Source organism: Triticum urartu, chromosome 4A (assembly GCF_056163025.1).
Source record: "Triticum urartu cultivar PI428250 chromosome 4A, HENAU_Tu73, whole genome shotgun sequence".
NCBI classification, from domain to species: domain Eukaryota; kingdom Viridiplantae; phylum Streptophyta; class Magnoliopsida; order Poales; family Poaceae; genus Triticum; species Triticum urartu.
In genome coordinates this window covers 566,377,951-566,399,492 of record NC_141876.1, presented here as the reverse complement: position 1 = coordinate 566,399,492, position 21,542 = coordinate 566,377,951, and the positions used below count along the sequence as shown (strand labels likewise).

General features: G+C 44.0%; 1 protein-coding gene and 1 pseudogene across 1 annotated transcript in view; one reads left to right on the top strand and one right to left on the bottom strand.

The window, feature by feature from the left end:
• LOC147976665 (serine carboxypeptidase-like 51) overlaps positions 1 to 21,542 on the top strand; it is a 146,213-nt gene that overhangs the window by 16,985 nt on the left and 107,686 nt on the right. Inside the window, 1 exon segment of the mRNA XM_087520938.1 lies at positions 7,182 to 7,187. Coding sequence (XP_087377064.1) covers positions 7,182 to 7,187 — 6 coding nt within the window.
• Positions 10,745 to 13,392, bottom strand: LOC147976667 (uncharacterized; annotated as a pseudogene).

Below are 21,542 nucleotides of genomic sequence, written 5' to 3'. Positions count from 1 at the left end.
CCAAGGCCCATTACGCCCTATCCGAATTAGGCCCAGTAACATCATCTGGGCCATCCAATATGATTCCATCCCGTTTTCACTTCTGGTCCATGTATGGCCCATGACGTCTTTCGGCCCATATGAGGTCCTATGTAACTCTTGGCCTATTAACGGCCTGTGGTGAAACTGGCCCGTAATGATCAGTGTATCACTTTACACCCATTAACAGCCCGTGGTGAAACTGGCCTGTAATGAACAGTGTATCACTTTATACCCATTAATGGCCCGTTATTCCATTGGGCCGTCTCCAGCCCATGCTATCTTTCGGCCTTCTCAGAGCCCATTTATTCTTGGGCTCATTTCCAGCATTCGTTTACTTACGACCCGTTACTGTCATTTTTTGCTTGTGGGCCAAATTCAGCCCGTGGTTACAGTCGGCCCGTTTGTGGTCCGTTAATACGTTGGGCCGTTTTCATAGCGTCATCAAATACGGCCTATTAACGATGGCCCGTTATGGTCGGCCCATGAATGGACGATTCCAACTCTAGCCCGTTTACGGCCAGAATGCGGTCTGTTTGGCCCATGTTTGGCTAATCGATCATACGGCCCGTATAAGGCCCATTGATGATACGGCCCGTAGAAGGCCCATTGATGATACGGCCCGTAGAAGGCCCAATGTTTCTATGGCCCATAGAAGGCCCACTGTTTCTATGACCCATAGAAGGCCCACTGTTTATATGGCTTGTAGAAGGCCCACTGTTTCTATGGCCCGTAGGAGGCCTAGTGTCACTAAAGTAAATATTAGCCCATGGTTATTGTGGCCTAGTTTTAAAAAATAGGTTATTGCAGCCATTAGCAAACCGCAGAAAAAGAACTGCACTGTCTACAAGCAAACAAATAAACAAGGCAACAAGGAAATAAATAAGCAAGCAACTTACACTAGGCTATCACGGCTATTACACATATTACATCCACTGGGCATCAAAGTTCGCCACCGGTGCAAATATAGGGAACACAGCAGCATATAAACGCCGCAGCAAAACAAGTCCAGAACTGAAACCACTTCAGAAGAGCTCAAGAAACAATATCCTGGGTACCCATAATGCTGGCAAGATGCTTAGCAAGCTTATTAACTTTCTCTTGTTTGGCGCTTAAGTCCTCCAGCGCTTGCTGTTGCACTAGAAAGTATGCATCTGAATTCTGCAGGGACTTGCTCAGTCCTTCGGCTTCCTGTCTCATAACATCTAATCGATGTCTTTCAACTTGAAGTTGAGAGTCAAGAAGCCGAACTGATTCAGGCAATGAGTTCGAAGAGCTGGTGCCAGCAGTGGTAGCCAGTAACTCGAACACTACATCAAGACGGGACTTTGGGTTGTCTTAGTGTCTTCAATATAGTTTTTATCAGCTTTCTTGGAGACCAACAGGGATGTCTCACTATCTTGAACCTTATCTGCATTACTTCCTTTACCATTGCATAACAGGGTACTGTTCTCCAATATTTTATCCGCATTCTAAAAGAGAAACAAACAAACACATCTCAGGTTTACAATGTAGTATATGAAACTCATTTTGGTAAACCAGTTCAGTAGTAAGGTGGACAGGATAACATCATGAAACAAACATATATCTATGTAGTATGGTCACTGTATGGTCTATATAATTCTAGTTTATGTTGCCAAATCAAGATAGATACAGTTCGAATCATATCTGTTTAAGACAAAGCAGCATAGACAGAATATAAGTATGGGAAACTACACAACAATAACAACACTTGTAATGTGCATGGCATGAGAACATAACTGTTTATTCCATTGAAACTGAAATCAACATAGAGCAAGTTACAACAGCAAACAGCCAAACACGTTGAAGAAACAGGTTTAAAACATACCTGTTGCACCATTGGAGTTTCAATTGCATCCTTCAAATTTGAAATTAGTTGGTATCAGTAAATGCAGTGATGCAAGAGCAAAGTAGTATGAACCATAGCTACGGAACCTGACCTGAGAACAATTCTTCTTCTGCTTTAAGCGTTGACTTCGGGTTCGGAGTGGTGGTCCTCGTGATTTGGGCACTGCAGTTGCCTTACTAACTGCTCGTGTTTGGGTGCTCTGTGGTGGAGACGGTGCCGTGTCAACGGGAACTGGGTGTCTATCTGCTGGGGTTGGGGTTAGAAGGGGTGTAGCTGGTTCTCTGTCCAACTGGGTAGGGGTACAATCTGCATGAGTGTGGCTTATGTGTGGTGGGGATGGTTCTTGGGCAAGTACAACCGTGGTTCTATCTGCATCGACAGGTAGCACGATCTTTTCTGAAGACCGTGTTTTACTCCCACAGATACTGCCATCACTCCCTCCAATTGAAATGGCCGATAAACAAGAAAAGTAATTGAATGTACAGACATTGTAAGATAGACAGGTGCAATGGATAGTAGGGAAGAAAATAGGGCATGAAATAATTCACATTTATGTTGTCTAAGCAAACAAAATAGCAGGACATAATTTCACATATATGATGGCTAATTAAACAGGATAGCATGACACAATTTCACATGTATGATGGCTAACTAAACATGATAGAATGACATACTTCAAAATATGATGACTATGTAAACAAGATGACATGATATAACTATACGATGTGTCTATTAAAGTGGTTGGCATGCCATAAATCACAAACATGCCGTCGATGGAAACATGATGGCATGATATAATTCACGGATAGAATGACATAATTTAAATATGATGACTATGTAAACAGGATGAGATGATATAGCTATATTATGTCTTTAGAAAATGGGTTGGCATGCCATAATTCTGATACATGCTATCTATGTAAACATTATGGCATGACATAATTCAAATATATGATTTATATACTAAGGAAGTGAGCAGAGGGCAATCGCATATATGATGTGTCAACTAAGGAGATGGCATTCAATATTGTGTATATGATGCAAAAACTAAGCATTGCAATACAACATATGCATTATATGAGTAATATAACCCTGCCAAGTTTGAGCATACACCTCAGGGGGATAATAGGACTGGTCATCTGCCTCTGAATCCTCCTCTGAAGAGCTATCTGTAACTAGCAAGATATCTGCTTCAGCAGGTAGCATTGTCTGCTCTGAAGACCTTGTTTTCACTCTAGTTTTCTCCATCACCAATTCAAATGGCTGATGCATAGGAAGAGCAGTTGAATATACAAACATTGTCGACAAAAGCAATGAGAAATACAAAAAAGGACGGCATGATATAATTCACATATATGACGCTTGCCTAAACTGCATGGCATTGCATAATTCACATACATAATGCCTTGCAACAAGATAACATTGCATAATTCACATATATAATGTCTTGCAACAAGATGGCATTGCATAATTCACATATATGGTAATTAGACACTAAACAAGTGGCATTCACACAAAGCATGTCTAAACTAAGCAAATGACATAGCAATGCAAGATACCATACACACGATATGAGAAACATAACCCTGCCAAGTTAGGGCATGCACCTCGGGGGGGGGGGGATATGACTGGTCATCTGTCTCTGAATCCTCCTCTGAGGAGCTATTGGTAACCAGCAAGACACGCGCTTCGTCAGATAGCGTTGTCTTCTCTAAAGACCTTGTTTCCACTCCAGATTTTTCCATGACCGTGCCAAATGGCTGATGCACAAGAAGAGTAATTGAATGTACTAAAATTATTGACAAATTTAAGACGTAATAAAAAATTGATGGCATGATATAATTCACATATAAGATGACTGGCTAACCAGGGTGGCATTGCAAAATTCACATATATGATGCCTGGCTAGACAAGATGGCATTGCATGATTCACATATACGATAAAGAAACTAAACATATGGCATTGACACAAAGCATGTCTAAACTAAGAAGATGACATCTTTAATGTATATAGTAAGCAACGCAAGGCACCATATGCATGATATTACCAACATCAGCATGCCAAGTTAGAGTGAATACCTCATGGGGTAAATAGGAGTGGTCTTCTCCTTCTGAATCCCCCTCATAATAGTTATCTTCCTCTTGATTACGATCCGAAATGGGTGGAGGGGGGGCTGCCTTTGCGCCCACCATGGAACGACGTCTGCATGAAATTTTGTTGCCACGCAAGGCTCGTCTCTTTTGCTCTACATGATCAGTTCCATTGTGTACAATAACTGGCATGCATAGGAATAAAACATAGTGAGATTATGTAAGGAGTGCATGCACAAATCCAGAGTGATGGTAACAAACTGTGGATAGACCCAAAACCAATGATAGCAGGTAGATAATAGCTTTAGTTAGAAAATACAGATAATGGCTCCTTTAATGTTTGTTTGCACCCAACATGAAACTCATAGTAGACACCGGAGATTAACCAGATAGTAGACAGATAGTACTGATTGCTGCCCCAATATGTACCCCACAACCATTTAAAAACTCAAGTTTCAGCATTAGTTTGGACCTGACTCGGAGTCTAATAGGTGAACACGACGATAATGTAGCATGTCATCATATTAAGCGACGCATAACGTAAGTAGACACGGAAGAGTGCGACCTCTCTTGCGGACCCGTGTAGTCCTCAAGGTCATCTGCTCAGTTGATGATGGTAATGCAGTTGCTGTGGCTGCCGGCGGCGGGGAAGAAGATCTGAGGCGGCGAAAGACAGTCTGGAGAGCGGATCCCTGCTGTGGTGAACCCTTCTGTTGTTGGAGCAGCTGAGCTGGGGTGGAACACAGCGCCGTAGGAACAGGACAAAACACACAAGGTTTTCTTTGACACATATCTGTAACAGAAGTAATTGAGTAAGGGCTTGTTTGAATTCGAGGATTCTAACAATGCAGGGATAGGAAATAGATAGGAATAGGATAGGAATGCACGTGCAAAACAGAGAATTTAAAAACACAGGATTTCTGCCAATCTAGGTGTTTGATTCACAACAATTGGAAGATCACAGGATGCAAAAAAGCATGGTGAGATTAAGTCAAACCACAAGAAAATGTACGGTTATAATGCTATTATGCTACTATCTCTTAGTCTTGTGCTTGATGAATAGGAATATGAAAAGGAGGAGAAGTGGAAATTAGAATTCCTACGGTTTTTCTTTCAAGGAGACACTAAAGGAACAAATCCTACAGTTTTCCTTTGCTCCATTCCTTTGCACCAAATTCATGAAAAGTAGTACCACAGGAAACTTTCGAATTCCGATGTTTTTCATTCACTTTTCCTTTCAAGCACTGGCGATTCTAGTAGGCAGGCTTGAGCAAGGAAAATCCTACACTAAAAAATGTTTTTGTGCTACTTCTGTTACTTTGGACCCAGGCCACTGCCATACTAGCTCAACTCCCAGGCCCATCGACAAAGGCACAGCTCAAACGCGCAGAGATAAATAATGATGGCGTTCAAGAGCATCACGGATAGCTAAGTTGCCTGGTACCTCACTGCTTGTCATATAGTAGGATAAAATAATCGTATTTCCCGTTACTACGAGTGCTCAGTGGACAATATATATAACATGTAGAGTAAAAAAGAGATGCAACAAGTGTACAACCTCTTTGGCGAAGCCATGTCGATCTCAGCGTGATTGGGTTGGCCGGTGAGGATGCTCCGGCTGACTTGGCTGTCGGAGGAGGGGAAGAAGATCTTAGGCGTCTGGAGATGGAGCCCGAGGTACTGCTCCGCTGTGATGGAGGGTTTCATCGTTGGAGCAGCTCCGGTGAGTTGTACGACGTCGAGGCTGAAGCAGGACAAGAGAGACAACGAACAACGTTAACCTGAGTGGAATTCTAATAGCATCTCCAATACATGACATAAAATACATAACTACAAAGAGCTAGATGTAAAATACACCAGCCGCTCATCTCTAAACTTAACTATTGAAACTGAATTTAACTGTCGAAACTGAACTTAACTGTCGAAACTGAACTTAACTATCGAAACTGAATTTTGCTGTCGAAACTGAATTTTGCTGTTGAAACTGAACTCACTAGCAAGGTGAGGCTACACGTCGGTCGACTGACTTTTTCATCTCTGGTCAATCGATTTTGCAGCCGTTGGATACGAAATCAAGGGCCTGCGGTTCATCTTCAACCTCCACCCCCAGAGCCAGCCAAACAGTAGCCCCCCGCCGCCCGCGGCCGGCGGTGCGCCCCCCCGCCCGCCCCGAAAACACTCCCCACCGCCGGTCCGCTGCCGCCCCGGCCATCCCTCTAGCCCCCCCGTGCCGAGCTTTTTCTCCGGTGATCCCCATGCCACCGCCCCGCCAACGCCCCGCCACCGCCCCATCCTGAACCCTAAGAAAGATAGTGGGGTACCTCTCCGCGAGCCCCCCTCCCCGCTGCGGCTGGTTCTTCCTTCACCCTAGTGGCATCGGAGTGAAGTGTAGCTAAATCGGAGCAGCATCGCAGGCAAGAGCAAGAGCGAGAGCAGCAGCGCGAGCAAGAGCAATAGTAAGAGCAGACCAGACAGGGGACCGAGAGCAAGAGCAGAGCAACAGCGTGAGCGAGAGCTAAAGCAGCAGCAGGTCTTACTGATGTGGACGTCGCCGCCGAGGGAGCGACACCGTGGTGGAAGTGGCCGGCGACGCCGCCGTGGATGGAGCCGCGCCGTGTCGGCTCGGGACCGAGCGTCGACAGCACCGTGAGATCGAATCAAGAAGAAAATGCGGCGATTAGTGTACAACCTCTTTGGTGGCGCCAATTAGCCGCAGCTTCATCCGAGGAAACAGTGATGATATTGCTCTTCCGGTGGTGCAGGTGAAGACGGCGGTGTGGGAATGGAGGTGGCGCGAAAGACGAGGGGAACGCCGGGGCAGCTCCTTGGAGGTGGAGGACGGGGTGGCTGAACCGGCGGGATGATGAGATCGACGACGGATCCTCATCCGGTACGGTGGATGAGGGACGTCGAGGTGTTGCTGTGGACGACGTCGTCGGGGAAGAGGCTCCGGCTGGGTGGCGGACGGAGCAGGGTGTGGGGTTTCGTCGCGACCTCAGTGTACAACTGGGTGGGCGGATGGGATGGCAGTGGGGAACCATGGCTTTGAGACGCGCTTGTCCGAAATGTGGGGTAAGTTACGAAAGTACCCCCACCGATTTGAGGCGGTTCTTTCGGTTCAGGGGTACCACGGGCATTTCGCGTGTCGGGATTTCACAGGAGGTGGGAGTTTTCGCGCGTGTTGTAAGTTCGGAATAGCAAGGCGCGGGTTGAGATGGAGGGAGTTGTCGGAGCACAACGAGACAAAGATATATCTTAAATATTTCGGGCTAACAAGGCGCAGGTTGAAGAGGCGGGAGTTTCGCAGCATGATAGACAGAGACGCTAGCTTGAATTTTCGGCATAACAAGGCGCGGCTTGAAATTTCAGAAGAACAAGCTTAATGTGTACACAAAAAAAGACAATTTGCACCTCAACACGCACAACACACACACAAACACCATTTAGACTAGAGTAAGGTACACGTGCATTGCACGCATGAGATTTGGCAACCAAATTATGAATAAATACCACATTATAGCATGCGAGCTTTGAGTCATATATGCATGATGTAGATGTTCGTTTAATTCTTATAGCTCATTTCATTCAAAATCATCTAGTTTTTATAAGAAAGCTAATCTATTTTAAGATTCATGGAATTGTGCGTCGTAAGACATAAAGTAAAAACAAATAATGGAAAATCATGTAGAAAAACATTTGGGCAATTCTGATATGGAAGATTCTAGAACAAATAAGAAGTGCTTGTGTTTTGATGTTTGTGCATTATGCTTAAGTTCAACCATGGAGTCTTCTAGATTATACATGTGGCGAAATCTGGTGAAATCTAGATGATATCCAACGGCTAGTAGTGCTCAAATTTGCCATCTTTGGACCATCAGATTCGCCTCATCCAACGACCATCTTTCAAAGTTAAAGTTACCCGCACACAATAAAAAAAATATAAAATATAATATATATATAGGGGTATAGATATAGATAAGTGATGCAAAATCCGCCCATCATCTCCAATTAGAATAGTGTGTCCATGCACGGATGCGACGTGGCCAGATGATGTCTGCCATCGGCATCTCAAATTCAAATCAGTCTGACCTTCTTCAATGTGTATACATTACAACATGCTCGTTTCCAAACTACACCGCGTAGATCTCTGTTATATTCATGCATGCATGGGTTTCAAACATCAGAATCTCTTATTCAAATATTTGAATTCAACTTTACATTGATTGTGACCTCACCTATTCAGCTATTCTTTTACACCCACACAGTAGTCTTCTCTTTATAATTGTACCACTAACTTTCTCTCGTGCATGCATGCACACACACTACCAGTTGGCATTATCCATCGCATGCATGCAATCTTTTTCTTCAGGTCGGTCTCCCATGAAGGCATAGACCAACACACACACCCCTCTCCATCATATCGGGCATTCTTTATCTCTCACGCGTGCATGCGCAACGATCGATGTTCCTCTATGTATGTGTGTATATAGCTAGGTCTTTCATAGTTTTCCACACAAACCGATCAATCGATATATCTAGTGAGGTCTCACCCTCTTTCCCACGTCCACATCGATCAATCTATACCTCTCTATATAGGATTAACATATATAGCTAATACACCCACATTAATTATGTATCCAACGCCCCCCTCTCATCATCCATGCCTTCCGCTTCATCTCTCAGACGCGTGCACAATGGCGAAGACAGGGGGCAGTAAGGGCCCTTCCCCCTCCCCCCTAACATCACTATATATCAAGGCTAATATGAATGTGATCATTAGACAATTGCTGCTAAAAATGGTTTAAGTTCATGAATTGACCCTCCTCGTAAAGGATTAGCAATGCTTGCCCCCCTAGCTCATTGATTTTTCATGGCTCCGCCACTGCGCGCATCAGCGCACGTGTTCGCCCCCTCTCTCTAAATATTGATCTCGCACTTGTGCATTCCTTTATAGTCTCCCTCCACTCGGCCCCTCGCACCATCTTCTAGCCCCCACCGGATTTTGCCACATGTACAATCTAGCAGACTCCATGGTTGAACTTAAGCATAATGCACAAACCTCAACACAACAGTGGTTCTCTTTTGTTCTAGAGTCTTCGTATCATAACTGCCCAAACTTTTTTCTAGTTGAATTGCCATTATTTGTTTTTACTTTATGCTTTACAACGCACAATTCCATGAATCATAAAATAGATTAAGGGCTCACTACAACAAATATGTCAACTTGTGACCTTGACTATTGGTCACTGAAAGGTCATTGTTTTTCATTTGCGACCTTTTTTGACCAAAAACAGAAGGTCAAAAGCTGGCGGTCGTAAACTGAAATTAACGGCCTTCTCTGTGAGAAGGTCGTGGATGTTTATGACCAAAATATGCCTACTGTTTTTTTTTGTCACTAGCAACCTCCCCAGGCCACGTAGGCATCTAGCGTGGCAAGCTGATGTGGCACAAGAATCAGCCCGGTCCGATTCGGTGTTTTACATGGGCCGAGCCCAACAATTCGGCCTTTTTAATATAAAATTTTTCTGTTAATTTTTGATCGACTTCATGGGCCAAGCCCAACATTACAACCTTTTTATTTTTGGGCCATGGCCTTTTTATCTCAAGAGTTTCATTTTTATTTTTTTAAATGGGTCAACTAGTCAGGTGGGTCCCTGTTGTCAGGTTCTGGTAACTGGGTCCCATTTGTCAGGTTCTGGTAACTGGGTCCCATCTATCAGGCTCAGCCTTTATATTTCAACTACTATTTAAATTGGCAGAGATAGAAAACACACATGATACTCCAAATAAGAGCAACCAGATCATGTAATACAATGGAAATCACAGTAACGACTACAAGTGTAATACAGTACTTTAGAAGCTCTACAAGCTCCTTCCATAGCAACCACAAACTAGGCACCCGCTCGCGTCATGAACAACATGCCAAAATAGTTGGACGACATAGTCGGGCTGGGAACAAACAAAATGGTTCCTCATTCGCACTGTTACATGAATCAATAGAGAAGAACCAGAAAAACTGGGGCAAATAACAACATGCTGGACTCGCTGGACAACCATAGTCGGGCTGGGAACAAACAAAACGGCAACATGCCTTCCTCGGTCGCCATGTTACATGAATCAGTAGGGAAGAATCAGAAAAACTGGGGCAAATATATTATGAACAGACCATTCAAGAAAATGATAGTTATTTATAATAATAACACAAACTGAGCTAGTACCATGCTTTTTGTTCTCCAGCTAGTTAAAATGAGATACTCTCATACAAGAAAATAGAGATACAATATGAAAGCTAACAGTAGGGATGCCACAGCTTAAATGAGCAAGCTATTTTGTTTTTGAGAAACAAAAAAATGCACCAATAATTTTTCAGAAGGTAACAGAACTTCTGTGCACACATTTAGACAGAAACAAGGGCTTGAACTATACACATTAATTAGAACAGGATCGCCAAACACCAATATAGGCTAGAATGAAAAAAAGCACGGAGGTAGTAGTGGTCGTCCAGGGAGATAAACATAGAAAAGAAAACATGATTTTAGCGAAATTAAAATTGTCGATGTAAGTTGAATAACAGTGCAGCAGATTAGCTCTTAGCATGGAGGAACATCACCAAATTAAACCAGATGGTTGTTCAAGTTTCTATTTGAGTATTCATGGTTACAGTTTGTTATCATCGTCTAAATTCTCCAACATGTACAATATTAATTAATACAGCTGAATATGCTACCAATGAAGTAAACTCTAAAAGATACAGGCAGGGCTTAATTAACCAACCTTTTCATTCTATAAACACAAACCAAACTCAACGATAAGGTGTACAATTATTAGCATATAACCTGGGAATCATACCTACTGTCCACACATTTCATAATGTAAACAGTTAAATACTACAGGAAATAGATTGCTAAGCATTTCTGCCCTTCTTTCAAGCCACCACCAGCATAACACCCTCAGTATAACAAGATGACCACCATCTACAGCAACCATACCCACAAGACAACCAGGGTCGGAGAGAGTGAGATTACCTTGGCGCCGTAAATCTTAGAAGACAAATCGTGTGCAAGGAAGCCCTTGTCGTCCACCGCCAAGCAGCAGGATGCTCCCGCCGAGCCTACAGAAAGTTTTGCATATAGTTAGAAAACCTGGAAACATACAGCATGGCTACCACAACATAGCATTGAAGGAAAAAAACTAAGAGCATGTAACTGAACCTCCTGCAGCTCTAGCCTCTAGCATGCACCCGAGCAACCTATGCTTTCTCTCTCTCTTGGTCGTGACTGCAGAAAGAAAGCAACAATTTTACCATCCTGCAGTTGCCTCAAGTAGATGGAAAGCTCAATATGAGTAAGGATAATTTGCCTCCAGAAGTAGTGACTAGATTCATAGAAAATATAACAACAAAGTCATGCCATGACCAAATCCTAACCAGAACACATTTAATAAAATGGATTGCATCTGGCTGCTATAATAGTGTATATATACATGCTAACGACATGAACGTTCCATCAAGCCATGATCAACTACTCAAAACCATTACGTGCTTTGCAAAAAACATAGAAGTAATCAGCAGATGACACAATGAACAAGTGAAGGCTTTAAATATCTCCATGTCGAAGAATCAAGTCAATGAAGACATGCAGTAGGAGAAGGAGCAGCCTTGCATCATCGTTTGCTCAGGTCGACGCTAGAAAGTGTGCCGCTGTACATGATCAGAACCCGCACGACACAGGTACGCCTCGCCAAGGGAGTAGTCCAGTGCCCGTTCCACAGGGACTGCCACCGGACGGTCGACTCGCATATACCTGCCAACATCACGATAATATAAGATAATTATAATCATGAAAAATCATATTGATTCAAGCATATAACTTGCTGGGGGTACCATAACATCATTATGTGGCAACAATTTTTTTGCTTTCTATATACCATTGTCATCAATCTTAGATTTAACAAAGCAAGAACTACAAATGCAACATAGCCTCAAATTTAACAAAGCAAGAATTGCAAATGCAACATAGCCATCCAAGTTACAGAATATAAATTTCAGAAATTTAAACAGAAGGATGGAATGGGGGCATAGAACCTTTAGTAGCAAGAGCTGGTTCATGTGGTACATGTAAACATCCCCAGCAAATAGAAGGCAGTTTATTATAACACAACAAATGTGTTAAAATTCAAGGCTAATCTATGTGACATGAGTGAGTGCAGAGGGAGTGCTCTTGTACAATTAGAGAAACAAAAGTGATGTGTACATGATACAATACACAGAGAGAGTTTGCTCCAGCCAGATTCAATCATCCAAAAATGAACCATAAAGTGATGCACACATACACAACTTGCTCCATTTTGACTAGAGGCATGAACATCTGCTGTTCTTGTCAGTTGTTTATAGAGTGTTTACCGACTCTAGAGGCAAAAATGGCAAGCATAATGTGTACATCACCAGCAGCAAAATCCCAGAAACAAACCTATCTCAGAATCTGCACATCATTTACCCAAAATGTAGCACCTATGTAGAAGAAACTATGAAATGTGTAGAAGAATCATCACATGAACAAACAAACAAGACCCCCATGAACTTGGAAGGCTGTGAACACTAGCAGGACGCACGACAGACCTTGGAAGACTGACTGCGTGTAACCTGTGAGGAATACAAATAACATAGGGGCATAATACCAATCCTACACACTTCACTTCCATGCTGGTAGGAATAGGATAGCATACAAGAACTACATACTATAAACTAGTACTCCACAACATCCTGAATCCTTGGCAATACAATCTGCCAGAAGATGTTGCACAAGAATGCCATAGCAAAAGGATCATTCGCGGCCAGGATCATTTGGCAGCACGAAACAAGAATTCGGTGTGCAAGACCTGTAATTAGGCATGGAGACAACAAAGGAAACTCACCAAAACATTTCGGCCTCCTGTCGCTGCGCGCGACCTCGAGCACCTCCATCGCGGATCCGGTAGCATCGCCGTCACGAGGTCCTCTCCCGGCGGCCGAAAGAAGAGGAGCGAACCAAGTGGCAGCTGAGCATGGGGGCTCCTCGCCCAGCGCGGCCCTTGCGCAAATCCGTCGCGGCCAGGCGAAGCTGTGCTTCTGGACCACGGCTGTTGACGAGCAGCCGCCGCCGCTGATGGGGCAGAGGTGGCGCGTCGCGGATCTGCCTCCACAAGCGTGCGCCGACCAAGGGAAGAGAGAGAGAGAAGGTTGGTGGGGGCGGCGCCGGTGGGGGAGATGGGCATCGAGGTCGTCGGTGGGGAAGCGCGACGCCGAGGGAGACGAGGGCGGCGACCACGGGAGGTGCTGCGCTCATTCGTTTCAGATGTACTGCACCGAAGGGGAGAAGGTAGGGGCGGTGGCAAAGCAGGAAGACGGTGGGGGAAGATGGTGGGCGGCGGCGCATCGTCGGGAGCTAGGGTTGGGTGCGAGAGCAGAGTGGCCGCGTAGGGAGAGGAAGAGAGAGGGGTTCGAGCGGTTCGGTGGGAAAGAAAAGAGGCGGGGGGTGGATGAAAAATTACCATGAGGATAGAGCTAGGGTTGGTGTGGAAGGATCGAGGACTGCCGTTGGATCAGCGAGCATCCAACGGTGCTTGATGCACGATCCACGTGACACGTCTATGGACCAATCATAATGTAGTATGACGTTATGACCATCTAAATTGGTCGTAGTTGACTAAAAATAACATGTTAAAATCATGTCAGCTATTTTGTGACCTGAGAAATTAAAAAAAAGAATATATTTGCATAAGTTTGCATCTTGAAATAGTTTGGTCAAATGAGATTATATTTTGCACAAGTTTGCATCTTGGAATAAAAACAATGTTGCTTAATTTTTTTTTCATTTTCTTTGAACGAAAAATTCATTTTCTATTTTTTGAGTGCCCAAAATGACTTTCTTTGTGAAGGACCTATCATGTATTTGTTGCAAAATTAGACCAAATCAATTTTATGAAATATTAGGCCATATATAATGCACAATTGACAAAATGGTTGGGTGTCAAAAGTTTCAATCCACCTCTCGTGAAAAAGACAAATTTTCGCCGATTCAGTAGAAAGCGGGTAAAATTTGAACTGGAGGTGCCTCATAGTTTGCTCTTTATTTTTTTCAAAAATCATTTCTAGGTACATAAGTATCTATTTAATCAAAAAAACACAATAATTTTTCCAAGATTCAACCACTAGCTAGGAACGGTCATTCCCACTGTTTTGACCGCATTTTGAAACAGGCATAAAAAATTCAAAGAAATTCAAAAAATTGGGAAACCTTCGCATTGTGTCATTGTATGTGGCCAAGTTCCCAGGAAAAACAATAAACTTGTAATATGGCAATTATTTTAAAAAAGTGCTCTCAGAAACGAGCTATAACGTGTGGAGATCAATGGCTTTCAAGCCAAATGATCAATCTTATAGCCACATTCATGGCATAGTTTGTTCAAATGATCTCATATTGTGCACACGGGTGCATATCGGAATGGCAAACAATGTTGCCTAAGGAAGTTTTCTTTTTCTTTGGATGAAAGAACCATTTTCCATTTTTCGAGTGCCCAAAAGGAGGTTTTTTTGTGAAGGACCTCCCAAATAATTGTTGCAAAATTGGACCAAATCATTTTTCTAAAATACTAGGCCATATTTAATCCACAATTGACAAAATGGTTGGGTGTCAAAAGTTTTTATCCACCTCTGGTGAAAAAGACAAATTCTCGCCGATTCAGTAGGAAGCGGGTCAAATTTGAACTGCAGCTGCCTCATAGTTTACTATTTATTTTTTCCAAAAATCATTTATAGTTACATAAGTACCTATTTAATCATAAATACATGGTTTTGTGGCGATACGTCGAGGTTTGGGCGGGGGCCGAGGCCCCCAACTCTAGAGCGCGTAAACTCGCATGCCCGCCGCGTGGTCACCGCGTGACCGTGGCGTTGCCATGTGTTCTGGGCAGCCTAGGCATGTCTAGTGGGTTGGGCACTCCCCAGGTACATGCTAGGAAGAAAATTACAACATAATATTCTCACGAGGAGACCGATCGATGCTCAAACATGAATTAGCAGCCAAGTGTTTGATTAGAGGTACGGGAAATTTACATGGCTAATGGGCGTGAGTTTTGGCTGAGGATGATCAGTTACTAAGAAGACCGTCTTCACAAATTTTCAGCTCAAAAGGAGGAGCCTAGGTGGTACTTGCTTTGCAAACTACCACACTGGACATAACTACGAATGTTGAAGCTCGGCTCAAAATAATGAATGGATTGAGCTAGCATTTGGTGGAATATGGTTATTTGGGCATAGGAATCACTGTAGAAAATGGATACTATTTGGACATGCCAAAGTGGTACTTCCTTCACAAACTGTTGTTCTGAACAGAATAGGAAAATGAATATTTTTGAATTATTTTTGAACTAGACAAGTAAGGTTTTTACATATTTGACGAAGATATGACCCAAAGAATTTATGGGATTTTTTTGGGAATTTTGGGAATGACAGAAATATAGGTTGCTTCACAACCTAGGGCAAAAACTGCCACATGGACATGACACATAGGCAAAACTGATGAGGTGGCGCTTAGTCATAGCAACCCACCACAATTTACAAGGCAATGACCATCTATATTGGTCATTAACAACTAGAAATAAGGCAGCGGGCTAGCGCTGTTTGCTTTATGACTATTTCATGTAAGGAAATTACGACCTTTTTGACCAAAATGGTCGCAATGGTTTAGGGTTTGGAGCCCCCCGAACAGCTTTTGACCAATTGGTCTGAAATGGTCATAGATCTATGACCATTTCTTCCAGGGTCACTAACAGAAGGTCACTAGTTGACATATTTCTTGTAGTGGCTTCTTTGATTCAAAGGATTCTTAAAGGAATTTTAGAGGATTCTAATCATTAGGAATTTTTCCTATCTTGGTTGTTTGATTCGTAGGATTGTAAACCATAGGAATTTTTCCATATGATTCATTTGCACTAGATTTCATAGGAAACATCCCATCCACTCAAACCTCTTTGAAATAATTCTGCATTTTTTCTATGCACAATCAAACACTCGTACACTCCTGTAGGATTCAAGACGACATTCCACTATAATCCCATGTTTTTCCTATTCGCGCATTCTTAGATTTTTTATAAAAACTAATTGATTTGGAATGAGATGAACTATAAGAATTAAACGAAGGGCTACATCAGGCATATATGACTCAGTGCTTACATGCTATAGTGTGGTATTTATTCATAATTTGGTTGCAAAATCTGATGCGTGCAATGCACGTGTACCTTAATAGTACTTCGAGTATGTGCAAAACACGTAAATTAGAATACCAATGGCATGCTACACAGTGTCTCTCTTACAGTTCATGAAGCCATGTGGCACATGTGTAGGCGTTGTCGCGACCTCCTTGCGTGGATTGATCACAGTGATGTGCTGCTAGTTCCAGAAGAATGTACTCGTCCTCCCTGAGCCATACTGGCGGTACATGCACAAAGCGAAGATGTGCGCGCACGCCATGCACGCACTCATTCCTCGCACGCACACGCGGGTACACGGGCGGACACAATTTTGTACCAAGATCCACCCCATGTGATAATTTGACGCGTGTAAAGTCGTTCACTTCATTGATGGTCAATTAATACAGTGCATGCAAATTGAGTGGACGTGAGGGCGGAAGAAAGACATTATTACTCCACTGCGCGCATGCGAGTAGTTAAATCGTGGGTTGCTAGTAGTACTTCCATTGGTCTCCTTCGTATTTTGTGCCAATTTTTGACAATAACATAATATTTACGCATTTGAGCAGTGTAGTACTTGAAATTTATGTTCCGCTAAACTCATCGGGAGCCGTTTCGGGCCTCGAAACCAAAACCATCAACTAATCTTTACCTTGTTCCCATCACATTCGAAAGCCTGCTCACACCTACTAGTAGTACGTACCAAACCTGAACGTGTTCCCACTATGCAAGTATTAGTACTAGTGCTAGTACTTAGGTTATAAAAAGGGGAACTACCTAACCGAAAATCACTCTACCTTTCCTCCTCATAAGTGCTTCTTCTTCGTCCATCGTTGCCATGGCCGGTGAGCAGAGCTCTAGGTCGAGAACTACTCGTAACAAGGGAGCAGCAACCAAGGCTGCGGAAAAAAGAGAGGGCTCGCCGCCACGCAAAGACCTCGAAAGATCTCTCATGGGCAGGCGATGGCTCCCAAGAGCACCCTAGCCGCGGAGGCAAACATGCCGAGCAGGCGGAGCTGGAGTCGTTATCCCTCGACGGCATGCTCGATCAGCTCAAGCAGAAGGAGCTCATCCAAGGCTTGATGGAGTTGCTGAAGGAGAGCCTCGACGACATGCCCGCTGAGCTCAATCAGCAGGGGGAGTTGACCGCCGGCTTGGGGATGCTGCTGAAGAAGAGCATTGCCTCGGAGAAGAAGGTGACCAGCGAAATCCTGCGACTTCGGGAGGACAATGCGAAGCTCTGCCACAAGATCGACCTGTTGAAGGAGAAGAACGCCGACTGGAAGAATCTGCATGAGAATAGTAGTTCCTTGATGAAGATGTTGCAGGCCCTCGCCATGGAACAGAAGGAAGAGTTGGCGAAGCTCCGCATCGAGCACCCGGCTGCTGTCAAGGTACGTAATATGGCCGTGGAACAGATGATGAAGGCTCGTGTCGAGAAATGCCGCGTCATGGACACAATGATGATGATGGCGGAGGAGACGCGCAAGGAGATGGAGGTCGTGGAGGCGATGAAGAAGTAGTTACGACTCCGTGGCAAATTAGATCATTTGGGGTGATAATCTTCCTTCTTCTTTTGCTCCTGTGTTTCATCTTTTGCTTCGGGTGTTTCACCGCACGTGGCACGTTCTCTGTGAGGCATGAATAGAACAATGTTTTTTTGAGGGAATGAATAGAACAATGCTAACAATGAGATGACTAGCAAATTAGATCATTTTTATCGCCATATGGCACTGGGCTGCCGTGTTTCGTGCTCCTCCGTCGTAGTACTACTCCAGTGGAAAACTTGAGTATACCGCACGGTTCTTTGCTCCTCCTCAATCAGGTCGTCGACGCATTTATACGAGTAGTCAAATGACAAGGCCCCGCCTTCCAGCAGTAATGAGCCGTCAAATCACAAAGGCCCTCGCCTCTCGTGAAACCGACCAAGCTAGACTGCCCCGCCCTCTAGCCTTTTAAAAAATGTATACTTTTGTACAGCAGTAGTATCGATGGATTGCGCCATGGAGCAAAACTTGAAATTTAAAAAAGGTGGTACATATAGAGAGCGCTCGTCGCCAAATTATGCATATAGTACTATTAAAAAGGCTAGTCACAATAATGGTGTCCAGCACAACCCACCCCTCAAATAAAACTAAGAGGGTGCTTGGATACGTTTTAGTCCCATGACTAAAAGTAGTGGGACTAAAACATGCTAGCCTCACCCATGCTTGGATCCAAATACTAAAAAGGCTAAAATCAAGTTAATGAGCATTTATTATCCTCCAAACCCTCCAATCTAGAACTCGCCTGTGTTAAAGGAGAGGAGTTAAATGAGTAGAGAGAGGACTAATCCACATTTTAGTAGGGGTACCCCTGACTAAAAATTTTTAGTCTCAAGACTAGTTTTAGCCCCTCTTTAGTCAGGGGTGCTTGGAACTTTAGCCTCTTAAAGAGACTATTTTTAGTCAGACTAAAATAAGTCCCTTGGGTCCAAGCACCCTCTAAGCATCCTGGAATTCTTTGACAAAACTAAGCACCCTGAAATTCTTTGACAACTAAACTACTGGCTATATGATGTTGGCCATATATATTGTACGTATATAATGTGAAGAAACGAGTGGTAGTACTATACCAACTAAAAGATGAAATGTAAGAAATACTAGTATGTACGTACTGAAGAGTTAAAGTAACGAGAAGAAACATAACATAGTTCTGCTGGGGGCTCAGCACAACACACCCCTCAAATTAAATTAAGCACACCTGAAATTAAACTTTGCAACTATTCCAGTAGACACTGCATTAGAACCACCATGAGCAACAACACTGCCACCTTACTCGGAGTCCTCGTCCACGTCCTCGACTTCGTCCTTGTCCCTCTTCCTCTTAGCCGATACTTCTTTGCTTGAACCACACACTTGGCTGTTGCTCTTCATCCAACCCTTGTAGATATTGAAGCAAAGGTAGCCATCCATTACAGCGTAGTGGATGTGGTCTATATCTAGTACATTCCGCTGCCATGCATGACGATGGAACGTGTAATGAGGTTTCTCCAGTTTACCGTACGAAGGATGAACCATGGCTCCTGCCAGGGTCAGCATTGAAGGCTGACGAGAGGACACCAGCCGATTCTTCCGGAGGTCGAAGGTGTTGCCTACAACGAGGCCTATCCAATGCAGGACTTCTTTGTCGTTACCAAAGTCTACAGTAACGAATTTCACTGTTTTGTCCTTGAGGAAGTTCTTAAAATCCTGGCACTCAACGTCGGCATGGCATATATGGTAGACCAAGCAAACGTTATGTACGCAAACCTGGATCACGTCGGGCTTCTTCCTCTCTTCGTCCTTTAGATCCTTATCTCGTCCCAGGACTGTGGTGTACTTAACAACTAGCCCAGTGACCCACTCATCATCTGAGTTTTCGAACATGCGTCTGAAGCGAGAAAGGCATCCTTTCACCGTCGCGGAAGAACGGGTGTAGATGACGTCGAACTCATCGTCGGTGATGATTCTAACCTTGTACTCACCGCCGATCATGGAGATTTGGGACGCCATGGATTTGGGAGGAGGGTTAGGATTAGTGGAACTGCCCTAATGTGAATGGACGGCACGACTAGGAGTGAACCGCCGTAGTATTGAAGGACGTGCGGGGACGAGTAGGAGCGAACTGCCAGCGTGCGAACGGCAGGGTAGTGGCTTTCCATTCTCCCATGATACGGGCTTCCGAGAGCCCTTGGATCTGAGATCGAATAGTTGCATGGCGTGATTCTAGACCTATGGGTGAATAGCCTATCCTGGAGGGTTATTCTGCAAATTTTCAGCAACTTAGTATGCGACCGTTTGATCTCAGATCCAAGGGCTTCCAGCAGCCTGTATCATGGTCGCGCCTAGCACGACCGTCGCGTCCCTCGCGCCCTTGGAGATTTAACATGGTGTGTTAGGCTATCTGATGTTGGCATGTCATACATAGTCATCACTTAGTCACTCATACTACAACAAGGTTGGCTATAAGTGTATTTTTTACTCCTCTCTATCTCTTTCTTCATACTCAAGGAAGAAACGGTGCTAAGCGCGTGTATTTATTGCATTTGCCAAGGAGTGACCTCTTCCAATGAAATGGTGTTGCTAAGTTTGCTTCATTTAATTAGCTATAGACTCAAAATTGTCTTTTCACCTAGGTACACGCGCTTAGCACCGTTTCTTCCTTGGGTCACCAAACTAGTCTCTCTCTTCTTGATTAACTTGCCACATCAGACTTTATGCCTATGTGGCAAGCTTAAGCACCTGTAGGAGCAAGTAAAAGTAAGTACAATAGTGCGCTTTACATGGCATTTTTGCATATGTGGAGGAAAGAGAGGCAAGGAAAAAGTGGAGAAGTGGGCTCTCATGCAAGAGCCAGCCTCTACTACATGGTGGAGCATTGGGAGAGGCACCTGTATGGAGGTGGTCAGGAATCTGGGAGACTCACACCGGTCGTAGCGCCGCAGTTAAAATGATAATGGCAAGTCAAATCACGGGGCCCCACCTGTCCAGCAGTAACTCGCTGTCAAATCACACAGCCCTACGTTTGCAGCAGCCTACTCCCTCGTCTTCTCGCATCTCTGTCGAACCGACTAGGCGGAACTGCCCCGCCGCCTACCGCGCAGGAAAAGCCCCGCCCTCGACTTTTAAATAGTATACAGTATACTTATTTTGTATCCATGGATTGCGCCCGCGCCATGGAGCAAAGCGTCTAGAAAATGGAGGAGAGATGGTGGTCTTGCAATAGAGGAGAGAGAGAGGCGAGACGGTGGTTTTGGAATGGAGATGATGGAGAGGAGAGGAGGTGGTTTTGCAATGGAGAAGAGGGAGAGGAGCGTGCAGCAGCGATTTAGGATTGGACGAGAGGGCCGGCGCGCTCTGACTGGATCAAAATCAAAATCAAATTACCCTTCAATTAAGAAAGCGACCCCACATTAACTAGTCTCCCTTTTATTCTGGGTCATAATTGACCGTGATTTTCGCACATAAAATATATGTTATACGTTGTATACAAGGCCACTATCAAAATTACAATTTGCAACTATACAAGTCCACTAACATTAATCGAGGCAAAATTGATGGTGTTTGCCTCGTACTAGCACCCGAGGACATTAATATCCCTTGTGTGCATGCGGGAGTGAGAAGGTTAGCTTGCATCCCAACATTAATCAACCAATGAGGAGTAAGAGGATTGGCTTGTTGTGCTTGGGAGAGAAAAACCACATTAATTAACACGACAATTAAGGTGACAAGCTAGCTTGCAACATTGACTTAAACATAGCATTGATTTTTACCTTGGTACCTATAATATGAGTTTGTGGCCTTGTATACAAAAA